The sequence below is a fragment of the Danaus plexippus genome, chromosome 4, assembly GCF_018135715.1.
Source record: "Danaus plexippus chromosome 4, MEX_DaPlex, whole genome shotgun sequence".
NCBI lineage: Eukaryota > Metazoa > Arthropoda > Insecta > Lepidoptera > Nymphalidae > Danaus > Danaus plexippus.
In genome coordinates this window covers 4017626-4039558 of record NC_083538.1, presented here as the reverse complement: position 1 = coordinate 4039558, position 21933 = coordinate 4017626, and the positions used below count along the sequence as shown (strand labels likewise).

Here is a 21933-nt window from a genome sequence, read left to right as displayed (position 1 = left end):
CATAGATTTATTTATATTATGTACGTAAAGTACTCACTTTTTTTTCTTTTTATTGAAATAAAAGCAAAAGTTCAGAATAAATGCACATAAAGAACCATAAAGATAAATTAAGAAAATCAATTTTATTATTTATTACTGGCCTTTAATTTTATTTCATTCATGAAACTGCAAAAGAAATATAAATGGAATACATTTAAGTTACAACTGTTAATTACAACTTTACAACTATAAATTAATAAAAAATGGTTCCAGTAACAAAGTTTTGACTATCTTAAGCATTAAACATGTTCATTATGTCCCAGTCAGTGATATTTTCCAATGTAAAAACGAAACCTACAAAAACGATGAAAAAATTCCAGCCATTAGGGTAACCAGCAGCCTGAACATATCAACCTCTGCAATGACTCCTCTGTATATTGTTCTATTCTGTGATTTAAAACAATATCAATAAATACTATTTCAAGTAACACCATATAAACCATATAAAAGTTGACTAAACTGTTCAGACTGTAACCGTAACATAATTTTTGTATTTTGGAAGTCAAAATACAAATAACAAAATAATCAATTCTATTCATATAAACTGCAAAACCTTTTAATTTCTTTTTTATATTCGCGGAATCCAAATGTTGAAAAGAACCATAAGCAAGATGCAGCTAAACTGTAGGTAGGTTAAACAGTTCTCGGTGGATTGTCAAGGAACAAATCTCGAATTTTAAAAATAGTCCGGCGTCGAAGTAAATATTGTGAACCTACAGTAGACAAGTCAAGCAGTTACATCAGGTTTCGACAAACCATATATCCTCACTTGTGAAGAAGATACTCACGTATCAAGGTAAAAAATCAAGGGAGGCTGTAGAAATTTAAAAAATCTAATTTTAATGGAAAAGATGATCAGTAATTAATCAACACCTGGGATCCTGTCATCATAAAATATTATAGTCATCATAAAACATAAAAGTCTATTTCCACACTGAATCAGAAAGTGCATTCAGATCTTTACGCGATAAAATTAAGGAACGTTAGTCGTTGATGACAAAAAAGTAATCTCATATCTTCTGTCCATGATCGCTTTAACTGCAAAATAGTCGAAACTTGGATAGGATTGTAAAATAATACAATGTCGAACTTAAATCCTTAATAAAAAAAAGACTAATTTGAAAGACTGTATTACCTTAAGCCAAACTGACACAGCCTTATATTTTCATAAAGTTATAGTTACATATAGAAAGATACTGGCAACTTAATAACAAATAACATAATAATTTTAAATTTCTAATATGTGTACTGAACTAAAATATTTTTTATTTTTTAATATTTAATAATATCAAAAAAACTAATTGTATTTTACTTCCAAAGATTCATGGTGTATACCATTTCACTACTACCTATATGAAGTCTGTACTAACCTCTTTCTTGTTTATACCTGACCTTATATTTAGTATAGGTAATGTATTTTGATATTTGGCTTTGATGGTTGACCGTTAATGTATAATAATATTTTAGTTTTAAAGAAATTCTTGCACTTATGATTTTTGACTGGAAACTTTGATGTTCATAAAGTAGAACAAGTAAGAAAAATCACAGATTTCACAGTAACTGTTACAAATTGAAACACTGGGTAAATAAAGTTTATACTTTTATTATATTATGTTTGGTAATTTTTGCTAAACATAGTATTAAGGTAAATGTATCATGTGTGAACTCGATGTGATTATAAGATTATTATTATAAAGTCATTTAATAATACCCTCTCTTAAAAATATCAATATTCACTACACATACCGCCATTAAAAACGTTAACTGTGCGTAAACTTGAAAGTACAAAGAAGCACTTCATCTTTTAAACTTCAGGCATCACATTTTTTACTTATATAAATAGTTGTTTACGTAGTAGCATGTCTGAGAGGGGTCGCGGACGCGCTAGAGGCCGGGCAGGTCGTGGTGGAGATGGAGCTATGCAGCCGCCTCGGAGGCCCGGAGAGCAACCTCCTCAACAAGCTGGGGCTCCCAGACCTCGGCCTCAACCGCCGTTGGCTTGGGGTCCTCCATCCGTAGTCCCGCCAGTCAGGGCTGGTATGCCCACACAGTCCGTAGGCCGAGCATCGCATCGTACCACTCCATCCACTCACGATCACCCAGGAGATGTTGATATACAACAACGAATGCAATCAGTTGCATTAGGTAGTAAATATTCTATAATATTCTGAAAATTCTTTATATCAATGTTTAAAGAAAGACAAGATGACTGGGTTATACATAAACTATTATTATGAATTTTTTTAAAGATATAAATCATTAACAAAATCGGTTGTTATGTTGCAATTACCTTCCTGCAACATCTTTGACAGTGGACCACTAGTAAATATTTAAGTGTTCAGACTTCTTAAAAGTATTTCTACTAATTATTTGGTCACAAACTATATAAAAGGAATAATTAATTTCCATAATTATATAGACTATATCAGGTGGTTAATACATGAATTATATAATATTCAGGTACATCTTATTGTTTGCATGAAATAATTCCGTCTGTTTATATATATATACAAACATATTAACAGCTTCTCTTAATCTTTATATACAGTCAAATCCTAATTCAAATGGTAGTAGATATTATTTTAAATTTAATGAGCAATTTCCAATTAACTAGCTTTACAAGGACATAATTATGAATTGAGAAGCTAAGAAAAAAGTAATATGATCCATTGTTTACTGAGTCATGAGTTTCTTACGTCCAATACCAAGAAGATTGTATATGTTACTATGTCTCTGATTAAAAAGCAAATTTTTGTTGGTCTTTCTTTATAATATTACTAGTGACTACATATACTACATGGAGCTCCAGTAACATTTCCATATTCCGTGCAAAAAAGTTGACTGTCTTGATAATAAATGTACTTGTACAATATTATTCATATATCCATATAATATATATATATTTTTTTGTCCTTTAGAATATTGGCGAGGATTATTCTATTAATAAAATTCCACTTATTTTTATGTTGGTGTAATTGAAAAGCAATTATATTGTAAATGTTTGTTATAGGTCCGTCACAGTCATCTGGTGGTGGTGATGTTGGCACTGTGGTAGGACGTGGTTCCCGTCGAGGCGGAGGAAGAGTTCTGCCTGAACAAATGACGATTGTTCGGACACGTCCAGAGACTGTGACCTCCAAGAAAGGTATACCGACTACTAAAAACTTGTAAAATTATTTTTTAATATCAGTTTATCTCTCAATTGATGTAACCTTTTTGTTTTTTGTCATAAAAACAGTGAAACTTAAGTGTTAGGGAACAAAAAAATGACCATTTTCATGTTTCAACTGACTACTTATGTAATGTCCTTATCAGCACATTGATTTTCTGTTTCAATGTATTATGGAATGCTACAAGTGTTACCCTTTAGGGGTCTAACTTGTTGTGCAATTTAAATGAAATGGGTTAAAAGACGTAGACATAGATAAACATAGGAATGAAAGTCCCAGGCACCACATACACACTCACTCACACATACACATAGTTTTTTTTATTATAAAATCAATCATGGTTTTGTTGTTAAAGTACTTACAAAATAATAACAAGTGTCTGAATAAAAACTATTATGTTATACACACTTCCGACTTTCCTAATACTTGCAAGATCTATAACACAAATTATTATTTATATTTTCCCATACAATTCATTTTAAATGCTAACCAATGTTTGTATGTTAAAGACACTAGTATATTAATTTTTATTTTAATTCAGGAAGCACTGGAGCTCCGTTAGACCTCTGTGCTAACTATTTCACCATTCAGACAACTCCTCAGTGGTCACTCTATCAGTACCATGTGGATGTTGACCCCGAAGAGGACAATACTGCTGTGAGAAAAGGTCTCCTACGCATTCACGCTAAAACTTTGGGAGGGTAAGTGATATATATATATAGTGTTTACAGAATTATTTTTTTATTCCTTCATCCTATTTTTTTTTTCTATTAATTTATTCCTTTTGTTTTACTTATCATTTGATAAATTGGTTTTTATTTTTTATTAACTATAAGGTACCTATTTGATGGAACTAACTTATACACTGTCAAAAAACTGCACCCAGACCCAATGGAACTATACTCACAGAGAACAACCGATGGTGAAAATATGAGATTGCTAATTAAGGTACAATATTATAGTTAACAATTAATTATATTATTATATTACTTATATAATATAATAAAATTGTATCTCTTACAGCTCACGGGTCAAGTGAGTCCTGGTGATTATCACTATATACAGATATTCAACATCATGATAAGGAAATGTTTCCGTATTCTGGATTTAAAACTCATGGGTAGAGATTTCTTTGATCCGATAGCTAAGGTAACTTTAATTTAAATAAATATTATATTATATAAATAATATATATATATATATATATATATATACATATATACAATGTAATCACAGATTGACATTCCGGAACATCGTTTACAAGTGTGGCCCGGATACAAGACTAGTATTAATCAGTACGAAGATCGTATTCTCATGGTCACTGAGATCACTCACAAAGTAAGGATTTTTATAGATTATTTATTATGTAGCTTAGTCTTTTTTGAGCTTTACTATGATATTTTATTTTTTCTCAGGTCCTACGTTTAGATACGGTTCTTGAAATGCTCAAGGAGTACACATATCAGTATAAAGGTGACACATATAGGAAAATGTTCTTGGAAGATATTGTCGGCAAGATTGTTATGACGGATTACAACAAAAAGACATATAGAGTTGATGATGTTGCTTGGTCTGAGACACCGAAGTCTACTTTCAGGATGAAAGATCAAGATGTATCGTACTTGGACTACTATAATTTGGTAAATATATGTGTTGCCTATATAACCTATATATAGTATGTATTAATACTCTAAAACATGGTCTCATGTGTTGATAAGCACTACTTCCTTCATATAATCTGCTATATTTAACGAATTCTCAATATTAACAAATACAATATGAGTTTTTTATCTATTAATTCTAATTGTTTCACAGAAATATAAAATCAGGATCCAAGATCCCGGCCAGCCTTTGTTGATCTCTCGTTCCAAGGAGCGTGATATAAAGCGTGGTATGCCTGAACTGGTTTACCTCGTGCCGGAGCTGTGTCGCCAAACGGGTCTCACTGATCAGATGCGAGCTAACTTTCAATTGATGCGAGCTCTGTCTACACACACCAAGATCGGTCCGGACATGCGTATACAGAAGCTACTTAATTTCAACCGCAGATTTACTCAGACTAAGGAAGTTGTTGAGGTAAAGACACATATATATATATATATATATATATATATATATATACATGCAAAATTATAATATTAACAAGAGAAGTCAAATGACTAATTTAATATTTCTCTATAACAGGAACTGGGGACTTGGTCATTAAAACTATCGAATGACTTGGTGAGGTTCAAAGGCCGTCAATTACCAGCCGAACATATCATCCAAGGAGGCAACATGAAGTACCCAGCTGGTGATACAAACGACGGCTGGACTAGAGATATGAGGTGATCCAAAAGATAAATACAAAAATTTAATCAAATACATATAAGTCATCATTTATAAAGAATTTTAATTTTGTTTCTAATAATCCGAAAACAAAAATAACTGCATTTCCCAATAATGAATACCGTGGCTTACAATGCAATAAGACACTCAATTATGATATGACTATTTTAGAAACAAAAGTTAAAAAAGTCTTTATTAAGGAATAAAAAAAAACACTTACAGATTACGTAATCAATTTATAGCAATATTCTTCTCTTCATTAAACTGTGATTAGATTATTTGCTTTATAATAACCGACTTGCTTTAAACGTCGCCAGGTCTAAGAATCTGTTCTCGGTCGCTAATATGCCGTCCTGGGTAGTCATAACGCCTTCGCGCCAACAGAACGATTCACAAAAATTCGTAGATTTGATCATGAAGACCGCTTCCGGTTGCGGATTTAGAATGCCCAGACCGGAAATCGGTAATAAAACCTACTTTTTATTTTCCTTTTAGTACCCACTAGTGAACTATTTTATAAATTCACTAGCACCGGTATAAAAATTATGAAAAACTCAGTATTCATTTTGTATCGTAATTTTAAATAAATAAATAATTTTATTCTATTCAGCGTCTTGTATGTAATATATCCATAAATTTTCAGTGACCATACAACAGGACAGCCAATCCGCATACGCCAATATGTGCGAAAACGTCATAGCTAGAAAAAATCCAGCTATGATATTGTGTGTATTGGCTAGGAATTACTCGGACAGGTACATTTGAACAATAAATAATGTATATAAATTATCACCATATAAATAAAACTAATATTTTCTGATTACTCTGCGTTATTGTGTCAGCGCAGACTAGATGTATTAAAAATTTCAAAAAAAAAACGAGATCTCGTCTGCCCGTGATCACGGGTGCCGCGAAATAACCGAAACGTCGGCAGTATGTAGTTTAAAATAATAAAATAGCTCGTATTAATAACAAAATATTATTTTTATTTAAGTGAATATTCGCGAAAGTCACATCTCATTATCACCACCATGTATTTAATGTTCGTATTAATTTAGATATGAAGCGATCAAGAAGAAATGCACTATCGACCGCGCGGTGCCCACGCAAGTCGTCTGCGCTAGAAACATGACAAGCAAATCGGCCATGTCCATCGCCACCAAAGTGGCCATACAAATCAACTGCAAGGTGAAAATCAATGCTGAATATTTATAAATTTAATAAATTTGAAACGAGTATAAATAAAATATTTTTAATGGCATAAAACTATTCTATATACTAAAAATAATGACTAAAACATTGTTACATTATTTATACCTGTATATTAATATTTAATTGTCCGTTAAGATTTATTATATATGTTTAATTTAACTGAAATAATAATAACTGCAACCCATACATATATTATATAACAAGTCGTAATCACTAAATAGTAACCAAACATTCCGATAATAATGTTTCTTACTCGTAACACGAATTCAATATAAATATGAAGGTTATTTGGTGTATTTAAGGCTGAGCGGGACAGCTGAAATAAGAAAAGCAAGTGAAACTATATTCCCAGGGTTACGGGTTCCAATTATATTCGCCTCGACTATTTTTATCATTATATATATTCTATACAGATTGCAATAACATAAGATATATACAATAGTATAATATATATAAGTATGATAGTAAAACATATACAACCTTCTTATATAGTGAGAAGGCGCTTTGAAAGGCATCTCATTGAAAGCTTTTTTTGTGCCAGTTTTTTTTTTCTAGTTGAGTAATTGGAGTTAAATTAAAAACTTTTTTTTTTGTTTTTTTTTAATAATAATTAAACAAAATGTTCAATTTATGCTTTATGGTCTCCAGCTCGGCGGCGCTCCATGGACGGTGGAAATCCCCTTGCCTACACTGATGGTGATCGGATACGACGTGTGTCACGACACGCGTTCTAAGGAGAAGAGTTTCGGAGCTTTGGTCGCTACGTTGGACAGACAAATGACTCAGTACTACTCGTGTGTTAACGCGCACACCTCGGGAGAAGAACTCAGTTCACATATCGCCTTCAACGTGGCGTCGGCTGTACGGAAATATAGAGAGAGAAATGGTTAGTCGATATGTTTAGTTAACGATAGATAACGATCACAGGGGATATCCATGTTGTTTTTTGTTTTAAATTCTTATCTAGCTACTTTATAACGTAGAAAAAGAAAAAGCTTTAAAATACTCTAGATATTTTTAAAAATGGAATTTAAAACATTGAAAAAATTTGAGTTGTTGAAACGCCATCATTTTGTGTGACGTCACACGACACATCCAGTGGCTCTTTACTGGGCACTTTTCAGTTACTTCGTACATATTTACAGTATTAATAACTTTAAAACGATGGAAGAACCCAAAAAATTATCTTATAAGTATTGTTTAGTACCGGAGTGCAGAAATACTATTCGGAAAAAAACCGAAAAAGTGTTTTTCGTATTTCAAGTGATGCAAGAATACGAAAACGGTGGTGTAAAGTGATGAGAAGGGATAATATATCACCTTTTCATATATTTGATTACTTCCAGGCTTCCTGCCCGGACGTATCTTTATATACCGAGACGGCGTAGGCGACGGACAAATCGCATATGTGAAAAGCCATGAAGTAAGGACTGTTTATTAATTAAAATTTTTTAAGGCGTAACTGGATTTCTATAGTAATTTTATTTACAATTACAAATACAGTGTTATAGGCTGTGTAAGGAGGTTTTATAGTAAAATAATAGATAATAACATTATCTACATGCGAATTATAATTAAGGATATCTTAAAAATATCTAAAATAATGTTCGTTGTTATAAATATTCATAACGAATTATGTATAAAAAATACATCTCAGTTACATCACTTTCATTATTATTGTTTTTTGATTGTATTTTATTTCCTAACCAAAGCATTTAACTCCAGGTAGCGGAAGTGAAAGCTAAGCTGGCTGAGATATACGGCGGCGGGGATATTAAAATGGCGTTTATCATTGTGTCTAAGCGTATCAACACGCGAGTGTTCGTGGACTGCGGCCGTAGTGGAGAGAACCCTCGCCCCGGGACCGTGGTCGATGATGTGGTCACACTACCTGAGAGGTCTGTTCAAATCTATGTCGCTCTAGTAACTAAAGCTACATCTCAAAGGTTTCAGGTTGGAATCCTGCTTGTCTATTTTTCATTTTATACTTAAATTTTAATGCAGATATTTAGCTTAACATCACTTAAATGTTAAAACAAATAAGGAATTATTGCAACTTAAATAAAAGTTTGCTATAACTAAAGTACTGACAGTGTGGACGTTTTTCATTTCTACAATCTTTAAAAACCACTTTATATTTATGACTGGAAAAGCTGAAAATGTTGCTTAGCTCAACTTATATATTACAGTACTATAATTCTTATTTTATTGTAAAGTTAATTATTAATTACATATATTTAATTTTTTTATTATTTTCCCAGATACGACTTCTATCTAGTCTCCCAAAACGTCAGAGAGGGAACGATAGCTCCGACATCATACAACATTATAGAGGACACTTCCTGCTTAGATCCGGATCGAGTAAGACAGTTATAATTTAACACTGAAAATTATTACAGTTATCAGTTAAAATTTTAAAGAAATAAGAATTTGGTAAGCACAATGCGATATACATATAGCCGAATATCACACAAGTGTGCAACTTACTATATTTTTATCCAATCAGAAAAGAAAATCCTGAATGCCTTGTGACCGTTGACAGTATACAAAATCCTCATGATCATTATTTATATTCTGTTACATTTTATGAAATTCACAGTTATCATAATTACCGAAACACATTTAGGTATAAAAATTTTGGTACTTTTTGTTATTGAATGTGTTGCTAACTTTACAGATCCAACGCCTCACCTACAAGCTGACCCACATGTATTTCAACTGCTCAACACAAATCCGCGTGCCGTCTGTGTGTCAATACGCCCACAAGCTGGCCTTCCTAGCGGCCAACAGCCTCCACAACGCGCCCCATCACTCGTTGGCCGACACCCTGTACTTCCTATAAACATTACTCATATGTAAACTATTCCCATAAACATTAAAACCATCACTGTGTTGATTTCAAGCAACGGTAGTGATTTTGTAACCAATAGCGAAGTGATGAACGGAAACTGTACTACAAGTACATACTGATTGATTTGGAATTATCGATTCAGTGCTATTTTTGTATTGTTAATTCTTATTGTTAGTTATTAGATTTAAAATCTTCTTAAATTATGAGAAGACTCTTTGAAAGCTTTTTTGTGCCAATTGTTTTTTTTTTTTCGTTCCTAGTTAATTAAGTCGTGTCAAATTATTATTTTTCTTTAATTTTTTTTTTTTTGCTTAGTTTTTATAAATACCATTTTTGTACGTTTGCTCTGGTTATGACTATCAATATTTCACCCACCGTCACAAACAAAGACTAATGAGTAGTTATGTTTTTGCGTCCCAAAATGTTGATTGAAACGGGTTTCAAAGCATTTAATTGTGACGTTTTGTACTTTAAGATAGATAAAGTCAAGATGTCGGTTTTATAATTAAGATTATAAGTCATTGTAGTCTGCTTCTAGGTTTCTTTGAGTATAATTTCGTCTAATCTGTTTTGTTTTGATACATTTAACACCAAATCGGTTGTATTTTCTGAGATTGAAACCTATTTGTTATAAGCTTAAGGAAAAATATCTATTTTTTTGATATTTTTATAGATTTAGGTGTTTTAGAGTAAGACATCGGCTGCCATTGTGATACAGATTGTAATATTTGTCTATGGAATCTTAATAAGATCTGCATCATTAATACATACTTAAAATGTTTCTTATATAAAACTATTGGGTATTTCTCCATACATTTTATAGTATTGTTGTTTAAATGAAAATAGTTAGAAAAAAAAAATATTCGGTGCATTCCTTTCTATATTTTTGAGACGTCGTAAGAGACAATCACTTTTGTTATTGACACTTGATTAAAATTTTTTTTTATATTTTTCTTTTAAGGTTTTTTATTTCTGATTCCCATATGTAGTAAGGTTGTTTTTTTTTCATTCCCTACGGTCAATTAGTGTGATGAATATTAACGACGTGAAACGCTCCGCTTACTGGCATAAAATAATCCTTTCAACATTCAGTATCAAGTCTATTGAAATTTTGTTCATAGAAAATTATTATTATTATTTTAATAGAACTCAAGATCTTTTATATAATTATATGTACAAATAAATAAAATTGAACGGTCTGTACTTTCATATCATCGGTTTTTCACAAAATTTTTAAAAGTATCTACGATACCTATAATGGGAGTACATACTACTAAAATGTTTGCTTGTTCCGACTCACTCTGGAACGGCTGCGCCGATTTCGATAGGAATCTCACTCGTTAGGCAATGGCTTAAGTAGTAACTTCGGTTACTTATTTACTTACTTCGGTTACTACGGAAGTTTCAATTTTTTAAACTATTATTCCAATCAACGGCCCATTATAATAAGATAATTCCAATGTTTCTAAGTCAGGATTTGATTGAGTGACCTTGAAAAATTAATGGATATTTATTATAAATTATAACGCCTATCTCATGGGATTTGATATACGGACAGAGCCACAAGCCACGGCTAGTATGAGATGAGAAAAATATACAAAAATCTTTAAATAGAAAAGTTAAATTGTTATTATATTATTGGATTACTTTGCACCTAAAATTTTAAATCATAATATTTTAGGCCTACATAACATATAGTCACAATGGAGTCTCGGTAACTAGGCTGTGACATACCGCTCATTGTCCCGGTACAGCCTCGGCTCGGCGGAGGAATCGATTGCCATGTTTACATGTTTTCAGTTCGTAGCAACGTCGTAGTCAGCGGATACGTGCTACTGTTTTCATTTTGAAAATAAATATCAAAACGCCATGGAAGACGAGAAAAGCAAGGAGGATACTGAAGATTGGAAAGTCTACGAGACGCTCAACAAAACTCATTTAGAGGTAATAATTATATTATTTTTTTAAGTAACAAAAAAAATTACCTTTGCAGTAGATAAAAAGAAGATTAATTGTTTCTCCAACGCCAGTATCTAAAGTTTACAAACAATTGAATTCTATTAATAAAAGTTATTTAATAAAAATATGTTTTCTGTACTCAAGACAAAAAAAATTCTTTGCTCGACTCTTTACATACTCTGCAGATATTTATTATTGATTGAATATTACGAAATAATAAATAACTTATGTCTGACTAAAACATTTGTAAATATATATTCAGCTAAGATTTTGTATAAAAATTTTTTGGAATATCAGTCACTGTTATCTTATGTCTCACCCTCGTTTTATGACGTTACTAAAGGGAATCCTGTTAAATTTTAATTAAAGTAACGAACACTGTATTAACATTATTCGTAATCACTCTTCCGGTGTATAACATCGTTAACAATAGTAGAATGGTAATCCTAATCTTAAAAATACATGAAAAAATAAAATAGTAATATGTGATCTGAATTTCATTATCACCGAATATATAAATATATATATATTCGGTGATAATGAAATTCAGATAAATAAACAGCTGATTGTATGGGAACAAAAGTTGAAAGATAAGATACGAAATTGGAAGCACATTGTTGTTTGTCTGTTTAGCGGAAACAGATACGAATACTATGAACACTAGACTCACACTGAAATCAAACGCCTAGCCAAGTCTAGACTGGTTTATATATTCGTTCCATTATTGTTAGGAGTCACTCAAACTATTGTAATGGTTTAATAGGAATTTTCAGCAGGTGAATATTTCTTTAGAGCAAATTAGTGGGGATAACACGAATTTATATCCTAAAAGAAAATACGAATCGTTTACATATTCTTTCATAATATATTTTATTCATGAAAAACTGGAAGTCACATTTACTGGGACGTAATAAAGATGTGGTCAGGGCACTCGGAAATTATTCTGTTAGCTGTCAGCTCGGTCGAGATGGTCTGTGAAAACTGAATTTGTTTCATTTACTAACTTTTGTTTATAATCTCAACAATAACCTAAAATAATATAGAACGCTAAAAATAATATAAAGCATTTTTTAATTTCATTTAAATCATTTACTTCGTTTAATGAGATACTATTGAAAACCGGAATAAAAGATTGTCGAATTTTTAAAACTTTCTTAAAATACCCCAAGCTTTATTTGATTGATGGCATGTTGCGAACCCCATCGATGGTGCCTTGCACGAGAGTCGCCGTTTATACATCTAAGCACTCTGCTGGCTTTAATTAAGGTACTATAAAATCTTAATGCTCTCTAAACATTGAATATCTATTATTATTGACTTTTAAAAGCATATAGAATAACGAAATAATCTTGGATTATCAAAAGAAATATATTATTGCCAATAGATTAACTTAACGCAACTGATAACTTAATTCAGAATCCGCTATATTTAATCTGTGATACGTTTAAGCGATAACAATAGAAAGTTTGTGATTTTAATGAAGTAAATTAATTAAAAATAGTATTTTTTTATAAATAAAGGCATTCGAATACGTATACCTGACGTAATCAATTACCAAGGACGTCGGAGGGAGCGATGTTATGTAAATTACGGTACAAATTGTGTAGCAACGTAAATTTATCCGTACATAAGAAGATATCGTGACTCTTTGCGGACTTGAAATAGCAACTGATATCACGCTAGCCTTACCGGAAAATACCTTCTTCCACAATTATGTCTAGTTGCCTTTCGCACGCCATGGGATAGCAGTCCTTTGAAAAGTATAATTTACTTACTTTCCGGAAATGATTTTTTAAAATCTTTCTATAGCAATGTGTAAGCTCTCTTTTGTTGCGCTCTCTTTTTAATGTGAAAAAGCATAAGTTACTTTTGAATATTCATTCGCAGATGGAAACGGATTTAGGAAATGACTTGATCACAACCTTGAGGAGTGACCTAGCAGGACTGCAGTATAAAAGAGACAAATTAATATCAGAGGTAAGGAGCAGTGTTCTTAAAAATTAAGCTATTTGTGATGGTGGAAATTAAAACCTTGTATTTCCTTTTAAGAACAGCGATTTAAAAAACCAAATGTTATCTCGAGACCAAAGAATACTCGAACAACAAGTTGAGATCGACCACCTTCGTGAACAGAATGCCCGTCAAAACGCTATCATATCATCTCTTAAAAAGAAAATCCAAGATCTCGATGAAGTCCAACGCAATCTACAAGCGTCGCAAGGCAGAAGTGACTTGACGGTGCAAACCCTTCAGAGAGACAACCGCTACTGTGAAGAGAAGATAAAGGATTTGGAAAAGAAAGTACGATCTCTTGAATTGGAATGTCACAACGAAGAACAGCAAAAGGAAAATGCTCGGTGTCAGTTCCACGATCTTGTGAGAAGACTTTCTGTCGCCTTAGATTCAGATTTCTGTGATACCGCTCACACCCACTCCCCTGAAAGTCTAATCATTAAAGCATCTGAACTAGTCCAAGAGATTACTAGACTTAAAAATAAATGTATGAACACAAGTGAGAATCTCACAACCATTGAACAGGACTTCCGTAGTTGTAGGGACACGTTGGAGAGAGCGAATGCTGATAAAGACATTTTGCAAAGGCAGCTCTCGAGCCAGCTCCTAGACATAGAAAGACTGAAACAGGAGAAGGAATCTCTTTCTGTATCCAATAGAGTACTTGAAAGGGAACTTCACGATGCTCGAGAAAAGTTGTCACACTGTACGAAGAACTTAAACGTTGTTAGTGATAACATGAATCAAAATGAATCATTGATAATTCAACTAAAAGGTAAAAACGTCTATCATTTCCAATAATTCTCATGAAATATCCAAAACCATAATCTGTTTCTTACAGAGGACTTAAGACATCGTGACGAAAAGTATCAAAGGCTTCAAACGGAATTTAGAAACACAATGGAATCAATCGCAATCCTCCTCAGTCTGCCCACTCGTTTCGTTGAAGCTCACGAAAGCACTATCAAAGACCGTATAAGGGAAATTTTGAGCGAAAATAAAGATAGAACCGCCGTACGTATCTAATCCATCTTTTGTGTTTAGTATAAAACATTCTGTATATATAATATTTTCATGTTTACCACACAATAGCCTCTTGTTTGGAACCGTACACAATACGTTGATTTCAATATAAAAATTACAAAGTTGGTTTAATTATATTTAAACTTATAGCAATTAGAAGCGTTGCGTGAGAAATTAGGAGTCGAGTGTCAGCAGTTGGGGAGAACGGCGCATTTACACGAACAAGCGACAACCCGCGTAAGAATACTAGAGGACGAAAGGAACATGCTTGAGACTAAGGTTCACAAACTGGAGTCGGAACTAACAACTTTAGAAATGTCGCGAGATAATTTGAGAAAAGATAAAGCTAATGTTAGTATAGCATACATTAAAAATAATTTGAGTACCTATTATACATCAATATACCAATAAATAATTTATGTTATTGTAATTTTTTATACAAAAGTACAAGAACCAAAAGACTCTGCCATTTAAATTATAAAGATTCTTTAATGCATGTGTAAATAAAAACGGTTGTAAGTAATTGTTGACAACCCTTTTATACAAAAGCAATTTTATGTTTTTCGCTGAATGTGAAATGATCTCGAAAAACGCATTAATATATTTCCAGCTGAGAGAAACAGAGTTCTTTATATAAATCTTACAATCTTACTGCCATAAGAGCATATAAGATAAGTCATTAGATATAAATAAAACATGACCTCGTAATAACTGTAATATTTCCGATACATTATGTTGCCACAGTTCGTGGCATTCCTGGAGCGCTTGAGTCGTACTCTCAATATGGACGAGTTGACACAGAACATCGGATTGGACTTACACACGGACTCCATCATTCAAAGAGCCGAGCAACTCGCGAGACTCGAGAGCGACAAAATTATTGACAAGGTCAGTTCGTAGTTACACAAGTAATGGACCTTTTACATTCGCGACAAATCTGTGACGAATCATTGCATTATTCATACAGTATTTTCTCTTACTGTACACATAAAGTTTCCATTTACTTCCCTTTATTCAATTATTACTTGACTTCTTCGAAAGATAGAATAAATATTTTTTTCAACAAGGAAACAATCAGAAAAATGTAAATAACTCACCCAGAATGTTTTATGATATATTTTTTTTACTTATATCATTTATTGTTGTGTTGTTTACCTCACATTAAAATAAGAGACTTGGAGATATATGGTAAAAGTAGAAATTCCGAACGCCGTACACGGTAAAAACAAAAATGTCATACATCATGCTTTGACTTTAGTGCGTGTATTTTGCTTTGCTATACTAACATAATTTACTCAACACTCGTGATTTATAATGTCTCATTTGTGACCAGCGACACGAGTCATATAAATCAAGTAGATTGAATTTGAATTGTCATAGTATTATAGGCGTATACGTAGATGTATATTATAATAATAGTTAATTGAATATCTGTTTTCATAAGATGCTGTATTACGGATACTATGGCACGCTCCCGAGACTAAGAAGAGAGCGTTCTTTCCATGACTTACCGTACCTTAAAGAAGTAAGATTTAAATCACAAAAATTGGCATGATAGTAACAAACTTAGGCATCAGTCTCTCAGACTTTATCTCATAACCATTAATTATTCACAAATACCTATTACAAATTACACGTCATTAGGTAAGTCATAGCACCGCGGAGCAAATGTTTCACGCCATTTATGAGCTATTAACAAGTCAAATATTATAAACACCGTTAATGTTGCAGAAGCTAACTGTCGTTAGAATATTGAAAAATCAAACGTAATTAATATACATGTAAGTAGTTAGGTGATAAAAAAATAAACAAGAATAATAGAATGCGAGCACTAATACGTATTTAATTGTAGATATTTTACTGTGTTTATGACGTTACTATTCGATGTTATGTTTAAGATTTTATTTCAGACGGCCGTTGTTTATCAACTGCAGCGTCGCATAAGAATATTGAGAGAACAGCTCCAGCGAAAAGATTTACATTTAGATTTACTGCGACGTAAGCTTAGCGTACAGGTAATGTAATATAATTGTGACGGACAAACATACAGATGTTATTTTAATAAGATAAACTTCTATCTTAAACATTCACTGTTAAACAAACATTAAATTATATCTCAATGTTGTTAGAGATGTAAATTCTTTGCTTTAATCAGCAAAGCATGAAACTCACTTAAACTTTAAAATAAATATCATTCAGTTCAACATTTCATTCGTATATTTACAACAGTTTTAACGAACTGGGTGAAGTTTAATATATAATATAGAATATATAAAATGGTAATGGGAATTTATTGCAGTATTTGGTATAAAAATTAAGAACAAAAGCGTATATTATAGTCATATAAATGGGTCATGGGGCGTTCACAATGTGTGTATCAATCATGATTTAACATAATATTAGGAAGATTCGTCTCGAGTTAGGGCGGTTCTCCAGGCGGAACGTGATGAAGCTGTCAACAGAAGTAAGAAACTGGCACGACAGTGTGACAAGCTTGGGGTTCAACTGAGTGACGCGAGGGCACAGGTCCGGGATCTCAACGCGCAGCTAGCTGATGCTGCAGAGTATAAGGTTACTCGATATATTTTATAAAGATAATAAGGTATTTGTTTCTCACATGAACAAACTTAACTTGAAGTATTTATTGGATATTATCACAGATTTAGTCTTGCTATTTAGAGAATGTTAGTTTTGAATTAATATATAAGAAATGAGATAAAGAAGGTTCTAGGATTATCATTTATAGAATTAATCGGAATTTAACTAGATTTAGTACAATTGTTTAGTTTTACATGATAATATAGCGTCAAAATCTGAATGTTAAGTTTAAACTACCGAGCCGAGATATTACTCGCAGCAGTGAAGTCCTAAATGATATAGGTATGCATCAAAATGTAAGTCATAAGACTATGCTTCAAAGCACATTTTAAGTACGATTTTCCTCAATCATAATCATTCTAACGAATCATTTATAGTAATTGACTAGTGCATGACATTATCAGAATAAAAAATTACAAATAAATTATTAGATTTTTTTATGTGAATCGCTGTAACTTTAGCCTCGCATCAGATGTGTCAATATAAATGTAATCTTAATCAAATCACACAAAAGACTCGCTCGGATATCAGTCATATTGTGAGTGGATTAACTGGAATTATTTGCTTACAAGGTTAAAATTATTTACTCGTTGCTACGTGGTTATTTGTAGATACTCTTTGTGCACCACGACAGTACTCACGTATAGAATAGAAACGTAATTATACAGTTTATCTTTGCTATAAACAATCTTTGGTATAGAACAGGTAAAAAACTTCTTATTTTTTATACATAACCTAATAATAAATGATTTATTTATTTTATTTTAATTGATCAAATTATATAAAGAATGAACAAAAAATATAAAATGTGTAATGTAAAATCGTTTAATTTTCAATACAATTCCTGTTCGTATTCCGAAGGACTTCATAGATCACGTAACATAGGTAATTTATCGTGTTATTACAACGCTTCAATAGGTTAGCCTTGCGAAGTCGTGTTTGGATTAAGATAATTGAAGATTAAGAAAATTTATTTAAGTACACCAATCTATATTTAATTGGATACGGAAATGTTTTATATTTTTCCTCAAAATAAAATTTAAAAATCACACACGTTCCTTGTGTTTAGATATATAAATTTTTATTTAGATAACAGCGCTGGAGAGAGCTAGAAAGATAGAAGAGTTGCAGAAAAAAATTGACGAAGCAGAAATGCTTCGAGTGAGATACAATCGCAAGGTGAATGTACTTAAAGATCAAGTGAGGGCTACTGGAGACACGTACGAACAAGAGAGAACGAGTACAGAACATCAGATTAATATACTAAGAGACGATCTCTCAAGGACCAAAGAGGCTCTAGCTGAATGTCAACGTAGAGAAGCACAGCTGCAAAGCTTTAGGTATATTGTTTTGAATATGGATTAATTTTAAAATTAATAAATGGCATATACCAGTAGGGCCACGAAACACCTTGACACGGAAAATTACGTTACCCCGCCCTTGTCCTTGATCATTAACATGCAGGAGCGGACCGATTACAAATCCGAAATAATCGATGTATAGGAAGATAATGTCAATGTGAATCCGACAGGGTTAAACAACTCCTATAATATTATATATATGAACAGGCGTGCACATACATAATATTATAGGAGTACACACACACACACACATACACGCACACAAACGCTTGTGTGTGTATCTTAATAGAACAAAAATAATAAATTATTAGTAATATTTTAATAACACTTACAAACACAGAAATGTCAATGTTCAGATATGAACCGTATAATTTATAATAACATTCGATTAACTTCTATTTACCTACTATTTATTGTTAGACATAAACACAGTTACAAAGTTTCATAGAATTCCGAACATACAACTTTTACTTGTACACGTACAATACAATAAAACAATATACATATTATTAACAGACATTCAATCGCCAAACTCCTTGGTATTCTGGTGCCATCGTCCGTGTCGGACTTCGAGATGGTGTCTCGTCTCCAGAAGCTCATCGACGCTCATCACGACTTCACAGTAGTGTCTCGTCGGTATGACGACCCCGCACTGCTCAGGGCTTCATCACGCTCTCCTCCCCCATCACGATGCAGAACAAGAACACCTGATCGGTAATTATAAGAGTAACATTCAAATAAACCACTTAAAATCTTCTTTAAAACTATGTTGTGTAAGTACTAAATCTATCAAAATAATCTCGTTCTTCATTAGAGATATTCTTTATTCTATAACATGTAATGTTAATTGCAGATCACTCCGCTACGATGATTCAGGATACGCGGATCCGGCGTTTGATCTCGAGGACGAGCTTTACAAAACTCGGCCGGCCTTGTGACATTCGAGACGCCGCGCCCGTTTCTAGGCCGCCTACGTCTCATACTTTTTGACAATGCCCTTATCAAATCTCAATCTTAACTGTTTGATACAGATTTTACCTAGTATATAACTTTATATAGTATTATTATAACGCATAGATAGTTGTATATTCAGCATTTTAAGCAATGCGTATTATATACGTATTGTCCTTGAGATTACAGAACTCTTATACATTTACAACCTTTATTATAATACATTTCCATAGTATATACACATAGTATATTTTATAAATATGTGCATTTAGATATTCTAGTGCTTTTGAATGTTCCCCGTCACGTACTAGTCTCGTTAAATAAAAAATCACGTAAAAGAATACTTCAAAAGATCTGGGTCAGACATATTGTATAATGACCATTTATGACTTAAGTTATTTGAAGTACTTATTTAAAGAATAGTTTTAAAACATAAAAGTAGAAGTTATATTTATAATTTTAGAATATTTTCTCACGATAGTTGTAGAGTTAACCATAAAATTTGTAACTTTTTAGAAATTTTATTTCTTGTTAGAAAAATGTTTTGTTCTTAATTTATGTATAATATATGAACAATAATATCTACATTTGTTAATCTATTTAATTTAATTAGGAAATAAAATAGTAAAATATAGTAACTCTAAAACCCCATCAATTTAATTTATATTATAAATGCTAATAATAAAATTAATTCAATTATAATAAAACTAAGAAATGTGTTGAATAATTTGCAAAAATATATTTAGAAATAAATATTAATACACTGGCAGTCAAACTTGTTGTTTTTTTTTTACATTTACTTTCCATATTCAAAAAATTAAAAAAACTTTAGTTATTCGATCGAAAGTTTTAAGGTTACAACAACTCCTTAATAAATTTCTTAAATTTATAAGCAGCCGTAACGAACCTAATAATATTTTGACGGTTTAAAAAACGAATATTATCAATAATAATTCAAAAAAAAATTGCAAAACATTGTGTAATAATAAAAAGACATAATGAAACATCAGTTTATCTGTCCCTATGGAATGCACTTTAGATAGTAATAATGAATTGTTATTAAAAATATACATATTTAAAACGAAAGTAGAACATGTCAAGGTTGGATTTTGTATCTCAATCACAACCAAAAAGTATCGTTATAAATGACATTAATCGATTTGAGTCGAGGGTAGATTAATATTATTGCTTAACATTTTAAAGATTTACCATCACAATAGCATCGATCATTATAAATTGTTTAACATTAATGTCAATATGTTTGTTTTCGCATCAATTATCTTGCTGTTGAACCCCGGTGAGTATTAAAATGTATTACACGTTATTGCCAGTAAATGTGATTAATTATTTGAAACTTTAAATTGCTGTAATTATGATCATTGGTCACTTCTGTTCTGTTTACAATTATAGCCTTTTTGTAATTGCAAACGGATATTATTTTCAATAATAACAGAAGTAATTTATAAGAATAGGGTTTAAACAACACTGTACAAACTTGCGGAGATCATGTATTTAATTTTATATATTTTTTTATCATTTCTAAAGATTTTTGGTCTTATAACACTAGTTAAATCCTTTATGATGTTTCAGCATCAATCGAGCCTAGGCTAACACATTTCCATGACACCGGTGATGAAAATCAACTATCAGGAGTCGCGTTTGACACATCTGATGAAACTGATGATGAACAAGATGATGATTTGGAACTTGGGAAAATTGATGTCATCAAGGATGGAATGTGGGTTATTAAGGCCAAATTGAAAGAATTAAAAGCATTTAACAGAGCTCTAGCCGCTAATATAAAATTAACGAACATGAAACTCAAAGAGATAATAGAAAATCAAATCGCATTAAAAAAACATCAACATAACATACAAGACAATAAGAATTTCATACACAAATATCAGGTATTTTTTATAAAAATCTTGTTTTGATCTTAATCACTTTCTATATGTATAAAAAGATTTATATAAAAATCTATATATAAAAAAAAACTATTATAATAAATTGGTAGGGCATAAAATTAAGTGCTATTAAAAATATAATCATGCTGTCGCCATAAGAACGGAAGACCTTCAGCTGATGAAAAATTAAAAAAAAAAACAAGTATCGAACAATGCGTGACATTTAGGAGCAATCATACTTTTGACGCCAATGCATTCCATGTAATTGATGAAGTTCTACATATCCCGACGACTTTCCAAACATGGCTTGTTAAAAAATAAAAATGCTTTTAAACTGTTTCAGCCTCAACCTTACCAGCTGTATGAGCCGCAGATATAGTATGCTGTATAGTGGAACAATTCATTCCACAATTAAACTGCCTTTGACGTGTGGCTACTTAAATTCTTAATTCAATTATCACGCAGAGATCTTGTTAAAATATACACATTGTAATAAATGAAGGTTTCATTATACCAGTTTACAA

At 31.8% G+C, this 21933-nt stretch overlaps 3 protein-coding genes and 1 long non-coding RNA gene across 10 annotated transcripts; 3 read left to right on the top strand and 1 right to left on the bottom strand.

Annotated features, from left to right (window-relative positions):
- On the bottom strand, positions 1 to 1182 carry LOC116768620 (uncharacterized). The gene is made up of 3 exons (XR_004353382.2): positions 828 to 1182; positions 593 to 752; positions 1 to 426 (listed from the first exon to the last, which is right to left on the bottom strand). It is a non-coding gene; the product is annotated as an uncharacterized LOC116768620 (long non-coding RNA).
- Positions 1183 to 1449: 267 nt separating this feature from the next.
- LOC116768445 (piwi-like protein Siwi) lies at positions 1450 to 10556 on the top strand. 3 transcript variants are annotated; one of them, XM_032659177.2, is made up of 18 exons: positions 1450 to 1621; positions 1898 to 2184; positions 3050 to 3184; positions 3751 to 3910; positions 4046 to 4157; positions 4233 to 4358; positions 4446 to 4547; positions 4625 to 4849; positions 5025 to 5285; positions 5394 to 5536; positions 5855 to 6000; positions 6181 to 6292; positions 6596 to 6725; positions 7398 to 7635; positions 8096 to 8172; positions 8475 to 8647; positions 9011 to 9110; positions 9427 to 10556. In XM_032659177.2, exons 2-18 carry the CDS (start codon positions 1899 to 1901, stop codon positions 9589 to 9591), a joined length of 2691 nt encoding a protein of 896 aa, XP_032515068.2. In that variant the 5' UTR covers positions 1450 to 1621; position 1898; the 3' UTR covers positions 9592 to 10556. The 3 variants fall into 3 exon arrangements, with proteins under 3 accessions (XP_032515068.2, XP_032515066.2, XP_061382059.1); XM_032659175.2 differs by having other exon boundaries at positions 1895 to 2184; XM_061526075.1 differs by having other exon boundaries at positions 1883 to 2184.
- An 861-nt stretch (positions 10557 to 11417) lies between these two features.
- Positions 11418 to 20280, top strand: LOC116768744 (coiled-coil domain-containing protein 170). 5 transcript variants are annotated; one of them, XM_032659548.2, is made up of 12 exons: positions 11421 to 11544; positions 13447 to 13536; positions 13609 to 14347; positions 14414 to 14586; positions 14746 to 14946; positions 15340 to 15483; positions 16040 to 16120; positions 16506 to 16610; positions 16999 to 17166; positions 18283 to 18533; positions 19071 to 19268; positions 19408 to 20280. In XM_032659548.2, the coding sequence occupies exons 1-12, from the start codon at positions 11470 to 11472 to the stop codon at positions 19490 to 19492; spliced, it is 2310 nt and encodes a 769-aa protein (XP_032515439.2). In that variant the 5' UTR covers positions 11421 to 11469; the 3' UTR covers positions 19493 to 20280. The 5 variants fall into 5 exon arrangements, with proteins under 5 accessions (XP_061382736.1, XP_032515439.2, XP_032515440.2 ...); XM_061526740.1 differs by lacking the exon at positions 11421 to 11544 and adding an exon at positions 13181 to 13374; XM_032659549.2 differs by lacking the exon at positions 16040 to 16120 and having other exon boundaries at positions 11423 to 11544.
- Positions 20281 to 20721: 441 nt separating this feature from the next.
- On the top strand, positions 20722 to 21876 carry LOC116768692 (uncharacterized). Its single transcript, XM_032659478.2, has 3 exons — positions 20722 to 20802; positions 21096 to 21412; positions 21753 to 21876. Exons 1-3 carry the CDS (start codon positions 20763 to 20765, stop codon positions 21786 to 21788), a joined length of 393 nt encoding a protein of 130 aa, XP_032515369.2. The 5' UTR covers positions 20722 to 20762; the 3' UTR covers positions 21789 to 21876.
- Positions 21877 to 21933: the final 57 nt, after the last annotated feature.